The following is a 9,253-nucleotide window of genomic DNA, read 5'->3' on the forward strand; positions in this document are numbered from 1 at the left end:
ACCCAGAAACCTGCTGTCTGTTCTGAAGGTATTTCCAGAATACTCAGATCACCTGGATGAAAATATCATGTCCGCTGCACGATCTGAGTTTTTAAAAGATAAGTGGGTGATTATTTTTGGGGGAAAAATTGATGTTTAGCTCTGTGACTTGAACGTAGTGGTGATTAGTGATACATGAGAGGCACAAACTGGAGCCAACTGAAGCCTACATCTGCACCTTCGAAACTAGCAGAGCCAGGAGGAGTCTGGAAATAAAGGTCTTATGGATAATAAGAAGGACCATGTTGTCTTGAAGCAGGAACTAAGTTAATAACTGAAAAATGTTAGACTTTGTCTTTTTTTTCTGACCTAGGCTTGTTTAAAAGATACTTTGGAGGCATGTATAACCAGAACTGCTCTCTGACTGTCTTTTTCTTCTTTTTTTTTTTTCAATATTATCTGTGTGACAATTTGAATCTGTGACCCCCTCACAGTCTTTCACTCCATATAGAGGACCATTATGAGACTTTGGGCTGCTAAAAGAAGAAGGGGATTTTGGGGGAGGATCTGTGCATTTAGTTTGGGACAGCTTACACTGGTTAACTGTTAACATAACATACTGTACGTACAGTAAATTACCGCTGCTAGTACACGTTACAGTGATGTTTGTATGCTCTGCTAAACCGTTAACGACGGGTTTAATGTTCCATACGCTACCAGACTGAAATAGTTAATCTACATTCCCACATACCTCAGTGGGCTTTAATGTGCTCTGAAAGCGGTTTGTTTCTCGTCATTGACTGACGCCATGTGGAGTGCCAGGTAGAAGGAAGGCATTTCTAGGTAGACCACATCTGGCTTCATTTAAGCCTTTTGATCATTCAAAGACGTGTGTGTGTGTGTGTGACCTGAGAGCTAGCTAATGATCCATACTGGTTGCTATGGAAACACCTCTGTTAACCAAGAAGCTAGTTAACGATGTGTTGTATTTTACACATGTAAATGACTTCCTGTTCATGTGTCTCTTGAGGTTCCTTTCCTGCCTTCATGGGATGTTGGTGCTGTTCCCGTCTGCCTAGACCTGTTGCCATGGTGATCACAATTCCAGTAAAACCTTCCTTCCTCTTCTTCTCATTTCATTAATCTTCTGTCTCTTCTAACAAGGCAGGTTTGTGGTTTCAGGCTGCGAGTGTTGGGATCTGAGCTGTAGCTGACATCATCAGTAGGTTCTGGTTTAGAGTCCAGCCACAGCTGACTGATCCGATGAGGTCAGGATGGGTATTTCAGTGTTTGTGGTCTGATTTTTGCCTCACTTTTACCACTGGAACGCCTCACAGAGCGGACATGAAATTTAACAAATTTCCTTTTTCTTTTTTTTCTTTTCTTTTCTTTTTTTTTTTTTTTTTTTTACAATGATGGCCAATTTGTTGTTAGATTTTGATGTGTGTAAATTATTCATAGCCTTCCATCTCTTGCGTTTCTATTGAAATGATCTGTTAGACTGAGGTTTCATTTAGGTTTTCTTTTGTACATGCTGTTGTAGGGATTTTTTCCTGTTATAAATATATTCTGAATACTGGGGAAAAAATGATTGGCAGAAGGAAAAGAGAATGTCTGTTTCTCTGATTCTTTTTTTTTCTACACAAGATTTAAGATGAATAAAAATGTATGCAAACAGTTTGACTGCTCGTCTTTGTTGGGAAATATCATGTCTGCACCAGTACTGCTACATTTTGAACCACTGATACAGGATTACCGCAATGAAATATCAGAGAAATGGATACCAAGAAAATAAATGCCATTTTGCTCCAATATGGCTGCACTTATCAGTCACTATTTTACAGATTAAGACCAGGTGTATACATGCAAAATATATGATAAGCACATAAAATATGATACATTAACTGCACAGTAGCAGCAGTTAGAGCACCAACAACATTGACTTCTGACAGTTTAATGCAAACTACTCATTCTGTACGAATTTGTGCTTTAAAATCCCTCTAAAAACAAATTAGGTGTGTTGATCTGTGTTAATTAATCAGTTAAGTCTGGATTCAGTTCATGCTCCCTCTTGTTCATTTGTGGTTTAACCTTCAAGTATTTGACTCAAATGTTTGGCTAAAAGAATTAAAATCTATTTATCTCCTTCATGAATACTCATGCTTCCTCAGTAAAGTTAGGGTTAGTAGAAAAATCAAGTATTTTTTTCACCATTGGGAGGAACTTTATGGATTTGAATTTTTTCAGTCACAGAACATTTAGTACATGATGCAATTTAACGATGTAGCTGCAGGTGGCAGCAGTGCGCCTGAGGAGACGCAGGGCGGCAGACCTTTGACATGAGACGGCGCAGTGACGTCGTTACGTTGTTTACGACAGATGACTGTTGCTGTTCAACAGCCCTTCACTTGTTAGCTTAGTGCTTTAACATACATACATTTCCCATTAGGTAGGCAATGAGCGTAAGTGGGATTTAAGGTGGAATGAAGTGTTCCTGCAGAGTTGAGGTAAATAACTGCTTTCTGTGTTGTTTCTTGTCATGGGACGTATTGTGCTAACAGCAGCCACTTAGCTTCCAAGCTAATAGACTGACAGATAAAACACTCGTTAACAAACTAACGTTAGTGCAATACCGGCTACTGACAACTGAAGTCAGTCCACACTAACTGAACTAGCTAGCTGTGGTGTGTATTTACAGTATGTAGCGTCTGTAAGCCGATAGTTTCTACCGCTGTCAGTGTCAAAACAACGGAATAGTGTTTCGGTTAAACAAGTGACCGTGTTAACTGGTGACTCCCAGCTGAATGCGTCCATGGTTGCTCGTAGTGACGGCAGCTGTTGAAATGAGTATATATTTATATATATCAGTATATATATTCGTATGGTCCTTTTTGTCTTACAGTATGTAAATTAAACTGTATGGCCAACAAGAAGCATTCACCTTTCTTGAAGTTACTTTTAATGTGGGGAAACATAGATTAGTTGACATTATACAGGTTAATTGGTTGAATATGAGTCACTTTCCGATTGAGGATAACGGTATAAAATCCCAAGATAGGCTATAGCTGCACTGCCAAATTATACTTAGGCTTAGGCTACGGTTTGTTTCCCTTATTATAAGAAACATTACGAGAGGTGAATGCTTCTTGTTGAGCACAATTTAATTTACGTAAATGACTAGCGTAGATATTAAACAAAGGATGAGTATGTATTTTAAATTTATTTAAAATTGTAGGCTTTTACAAGGACACCTACGTGTTCTGTTCGTGTTTTCAACAGCTGCCGTCTCTACGGGCAACCACGACGCACTCAGCAGAAAGTCACCAGTTAACACGGTCACTATTTCAACCAAAACACCGGAAAGCAGTATTTAGCCATTTTGTGACTTGTTTTGTAGGTGCCGTTGACTGCGTCCTGCAGTGTAGTATGCCAAATAAATGTATAGAAATGGATTTTAAGTCGCGATGTACCTGCTTTCTGTAAAACTCTGCTGCATATGTCTGTGCATCATAAACTGTAGTGCTTGTGGTGCAGAAACATGAAACTTTGTTTGTTTGTTGCCATGTTTTGCATCTTAAATGTTCCCTTCACCTGTTTTTCTTTCAGAAATCAGTAATGCCGTAGAGGAAAGAGAGGCGCTGCCAAGTCTCCTCCATCTGGAAGGAGAGGTGTCCTCAAAAATGGCAACTGAACTCCATGAGACTATATTTATGGCCAAGCAGCAGCGCCACAAAAACCTGTTTCTTAACTACAGGAACCTTAATAATTTCCCTGTAGAGCTGCTGAAAGATGAAGGCCTGCAGTTTCTGGAGAGACTGTACATGAAGAGGAACTCACTCACTACATTGGTATCCACATAGTTCACACTGATTTAACCATGTCAGACATCATTCATACAGTTTATTTTTGTCCTGCATAAACACAAATGCTCTAACAGAACATAACTCAAGACCTTTTCTCAAATGTTAGAAGGTCTGTTAGTGAGACAATGGTGAGCAGGGCTATTTCACATGTTTTATTTCCTGTCAGATTTACTGTATTTCTGCTTTTGTCTCTCTCTATATCAGCCTGACAATCTTGCACAGAAGCTTCCAAATCTAATTGAACTGTGAGTATTCAGAAAAATTGTGTTTTTTGCACAAATAATCATAACTATCTTAATTTGACAGCAAAATACTATGTTTCTTTTTTATGCTTATTATTTGCTGGTCAATATGTGAAAGTTGGATGTATGACCAGCAGTTGATACCAGAATTTCACTGACATGATAATAAAAGGTCTCACACTGTAACCAATGAGATGGAAAATAGTTTGGTTTATATTCAAATTGTAACTTTTATTGTGTCTTCCATTGAAGGTATTTGCACTCAAACAACATAGTCATTATTCCTGAAGGTGAGTCCTCGTTTATTTCATTATAACGTGCTTCTGTCTCACTTACCGTAGCTTTAATTTAACAGCATTTGAATTCATTGCTGCTTTACTTTGTGGTCGAAGACATAGTCATCAAATGTCTGTTCATGGTCGGTGTACTTGTGTAAGCTTTTGTTTGTTGAAGAGATACAACAATATTGATTGAATATGACAAGAGGTTGTTGACTTGGATGAGATTTAATAAGTGGCTGCTAAAAAAAACTCTCAAAGTTTAAGAAAGTAAACAAGCAAACCAATTACCACAATAAGAGAGTAGTGGAGAAGCTCAGATTGTACAAATCTTTTATAACCCACATTGATTTATTAATACTGACATGACGTAACATGATATAAAATGCTAGATTAATAAGACTGTCAATAAAGTGTAAAAGCAGAAGAACTTCAACTCAATTTATGATGTCAGCCTGAATGTGATTTGTGACTGCGTGTCCTTTATCTTTGCTTATGAGGGCAGCTATGATAAATATATCTGTTGAATATAATGAGGGCGACTATGGTTTGATCCTCAGCTATCGGAAACTTGGCCAGGCTGCAGTCATTGGACCTGAGTAATAACGCCCTCCAGCTCCTCTGTCCAGAGGTTGGCCGACTGAGGTCCCTACGGCACCTGAGACTGTCCAATAACCAGCTGAAATGCCTCCCTCCAGGTAAAACACAGCCGCCCACTGTCTGGTTGTCATTCCTCAAGGTCTTCCTTAAGTGCAACTTTATTTTGTCACTTAAACTACACAGTTGAAATGAAATCTTCAGGACCAGAAGCTAAAAAGCAAGACAAAAATGTCTTCATATGAAGTATCTGTGCATCAAAACCTGAGTTTAATAAAAGATAAAACAAGATGTGTATCCATATAAAATATATTTATTGTCTCTATGTGTATAAATGAGAACACTTTTATACTTTCACTCACTACATTTGCCACTGTTGGGTAGTATGTCATGTTTAATATGCCTTCTGGTGAGTGTCAGTCTTCAGTTGAGAGAAACCAACTTGAATAGCCAGCAGAGGGCACCAGAGTTCCTCAATTAAACTGAAAAGAAAATCAGAGAGAAGGCAGCAGCACTGTCCTGTGTGTCATCAGCACAGAGACAATGTGGATGTTGTGTATTATCCAGATAATAGTTATTCTGGAGGAATATAATACAACAAGGAACACAGTTGTTCAACTTGATATTTCCATCTTATGTTATGGTTTTGGAATTCAACCTCAGAAACATTTTTAAAATGAGTTAAAATATTGGTGACATGTCAACATTATACTATTATTCTCACTTTTAATACACACAGTTATGTTCTGTGTCTAAGCAACATATTAACTCAGATGGAGTCCTCATCGTGCTGTGAATGCACCATTTAAAGCCCATTTCAGAAAGATAAAAACACTTCAAGTGACTGGATGTGGATCAGTCATGTGAGCTAAATAGGAAAAGTAGATGTGATTTTTGAGAAATGCACAGATGTCAAGAACTTCAAGTTCAGGCTCTCTCATGTTTCAGAGATTGGCGATCTGCAGGAACTAGAGACTCTGGACGTGTCTATGAACCAGCTGATGTCTCTACCAGACCGGCTGCACCGCTGTGTCTCTCTGCAGAATTTGACGGCGGACCACAACCCATTGAGCCACATTCCCCGGCAGCTCTGCTGGCTCCACCGCCTGAACCAGCTCTCCATGGCCGCTAACCGGCTGACCTTTTTACCGCTCGGTCAGTGTATCCCCTTAAATGTGTGTCGCCATAGTGATTTGGATATTGTGAGTGAGGCAGTGTTAGTATGTGAATGTGTGTGTGTGTGTTTCAGATCTGGGCAGATCACGGGAGCTGCAGTTTGTGTTTGTGGACAACAACGTGGACCTAAAAGGCCTTCCCTCCTACTTGTATAACAAAGTGATCGGCTGTAGCGGGTACCGCACCTTCCCAGGCTCACCAGTTATATATAGGCTACACATAGTGTTGGTTGGATTCAATTAATTGAACTTGGATGAGTTGAACTTTTTGTAGTATTGTTTGTTTTCAATAATAAAATGTGAACAAAACACCAAGAAAAGAGAAAAAAAAGGTTGCAAAATGTATCTTCAGGTGCACATAGCATTCATCTTGGCTAATTACTCTGAACACATGAGATGAGACACTATAAAACACATTTCTAATTAGGTGTGTGTGTGTGTGTGTGTGTGTGTGTGTGTGTGTGTGTGTGTGTGTGTGTGTGTGTGTGTGTGTTGCTTCTGCGCAGGTGTGGTGTGTCATCCCAGGTGCTGGAGGGAGAGTGGGGTGAGGTTCTGGGTGAGGCGTTGAGCGAGGCTCTGGTCGGGCTGCCGGCTGAAGTGAAGGTGGTGGGCTCGGAGACGGATAACGTGGTTCCCCTCGAGGAGCTCGCCATGAGGACCCTGCACCGCCTTTATCACCACCGCCCGACGGGTGAGGAGTAATTTACACCTTGTACACCTGTGCACAGTAGTAGCCAGCCTTGCATTTTACTTTCATTTTTTGTTTTGTTTATGTTTGTGTACTGGTGCATCTCCCAGTGCCTTACTGGAGATGAAAAGTCTAATCAATGTGGTTATTACTGAAATTACTGAAAATCTATGTTTAACTACAAGTTTTATGTTTTTAGACCTGAACTTGCTGCCTCCCATCACCCTCCCAAAGAGCCTGCTGGACCTGCTGCAGTTCCCACTGGGTCACTGCCACCGCTGCAGCCAAGCCATGTTCACCATCATCTACCCCAAACTCTTCCCCCTCCGTGACACCGCCCTGGCAGGAGTGCACCGCAGGTTACAACAAAAACACACACGTCTACAGAGCTGCTACGGACTAGTGACAACTAGATAGCGACTTCACCCTTCCTCTCTTTCTCACTCTTTCTTCTCCCTTCTTTCCTGTTTAGGACGACTGTGAGTTTCGTGGCCTATTGCTGCTCCAGTCACTGCCTCCGGACATTTAACCTGCAGGGGTGACATCGCCTCCTTCGCCTGGCCCCCTTCCACTCAGGAGCTGCTGATGGGTCTCCAGACGGTGACGCCTCGTCATCTGTCACTCGGATCTTGAAGGTCTGTGCAGCATCAGTGCAGACAAGTAGAGAGAAGCAGCCTGTGCGGATGTTTGGTGGGTCAGATGATGGACGCAGGACGTTTCAACACAAAACACTGAGACTAACCAGCTGGGAGGATTGTATTCCTTTTGTGTGTATTAACAACTATGTGTGAACAGTGCACTGCTGTGTTCATTTAACTTCATCTTGTCTAGAAACAGTATTAGACCTGAAGTAACTACAAATCCCCCCCATTCTCACAAGTGGGCACTTTAAAAAGTTTGAAGAACAAGCACTGTTTGGATTTTTGTGACCATTTTTCACACAGAAATATTTTGCAGCAGACACATCCCACTGATTGTGGAGTCATCTTCGAGGTATTAACATTTGTAGAATGATTTGTTTTACTGATTACTTAAAAAAAAAACACTTGAAGGATTACAATTAAAAAGAATGTATCTATTTGATATGTGTCATTTTCAGCAGCAAGTTGTTAAAGGAGACTTAATAACTTTCCAACAGAAGCCATGTGTCTTTGAACAAGACACCAAACTCTCACATACATTAAATGCTTTACATTTGGAGCCAAACTCATGGTCATAATTCTATATTAATTTCTTAGACAGTTTCCAGACTATAATATAAAGTTTGGCAGAGTTCACAATGTTGGTCATATTGTAGTGTAGGTATCTGTTTTAAAAATATTGACCGGTTTTGGAGCAAAATTCCATGTTATTAACCTTTTGAAAAGTAATATTTTTGTTATGAGTACATGCTTTAAACTAAAATGCACTCTGTATAAAACTCAAAGGAACTTAAAATGCTCAAATTGTTGCAACAACCTTGAAGGTTTAACATTCACAGCCTCAGCAGCCTCACTCAGTTCAAAGTCAAAGGTTTCTGTCATCATCTGTAGGAAATGAACTTTGTATAAATATATAAATAGAGGCACTGTGTGATTCTCTGGTTGAACTGACGCTTGTGTGTTCATGTTCATTACTATGTTGTACAGTTCTAATTTATCATTTGTTTTGATTGTGTTGCTTTTGACAGTAAATGTTGACTGATGTCTGACTTGAAGTGAATTTGGCCTCTCTGTCTGTTCCACAGCATGGAATGTACGTTTGTTTAGAATAAATTCATCTACAGCTTCTTACAGTAGCTCATGTCACTTTAGACTATTGTAGCTGCAATGTTAGCAATCAGTGCTAAGAAGGAGGAATAGGAAAGTGTTGTGCCAAATAGTCCGGTGCCAAGCTGGCCCAGGAGAGCTTTGCTTGACTCCAGACCTGTTATCTTCTACACTCGTCACCTTTAACAGTTCTCTTGGCTTCAGGATGATTTTCCCACAGACGCAGGAATGATATATCTATTGTCAGGACACTGTCAGCCTAATTTAAAGCATTTAAACATCAGTGCAGCTATTTTCAAATCAATTGTCATGCAAAATGTTAAAACCAAACAAAAAGTGTCATATTTCTGGTGTGGTGACATAACTATACGCATGCTTTTACTGACCAATGTTAAAAGGAATTCATGTTAAATGTATTTCAAAGCATCTTTTATCGAGGCGAGAGCACATCTTTGTTGATCCTATGAGGTACTCTGGAAATATTATGCCTTAGTATGTATGTAACATGTGAGAGGAGTAGTGATGATACGTTGTCAGTGATAATAGAGGGGTGTGGAGAGGTGGAGCAGAAAGTTGAGCGGCTCCATTATGAGAATCGATGGCGAGTTCAGTGTGAGAGCATGATCCTCTCTGTCCTCCCTCTGGGACTATCACATCTCTGCTGACTGCACTTAAGACGATGA

The 9,253-nt window shown here is 40.1% G+C and overlaps 1 protein-coding gene across 1 annotated transcript; it reads left to right on the plus strand.

Annotated features, from left to right (window-relative positions):
• The first annotated feature begins 2,316 nt into the window (after positions 1–2,316).
• Positions 2,317–8,518, plus strand: lrrc28 (leucine rich repeat containing 28). The gene is made up of 10 exons (XM_042419485.1): positions 2,317–2,486; positions 3,586–3,827; positions 4,047–4,087; positions 4,337–4,374; positions 4,923–5,060; positions 5,908–6,114; positions 6,209–6,311; positions 6,641–6,825; positions 7,022–7,181; positions 7,295–8,518. The coding sequence occupies exons 2-10, from the start codon at positions 3,660–3,662 to the stop codon at positions 7,362–7,364; spliced, it is 1,110 nt and encodes a 369-aa protein (XP_042275419.1). The 5' UTR covers positions 2,317–2,486; positions 3,586–3,659; the 3' UTR covers positions 7,365–8,518.
• Positions 8,519–9,253: the final 735 nt, after the last annotated feature.

The sequence above is a fragment of the Thunnus maccoyii genome, chromosome 1, assembly GCF_910596095.1.
Source record: "Thunnus maccoyii chromosome 1, fThuMac1.1, whole genome shotgun sequence".
In the NCBI taxonomy this organism is placed as follows: Eukaryota; Metazoa; Chordata; class Actinopteri; order Scombriformes; family Scombridae; genus Thunnus; species Thunnus maccoyii.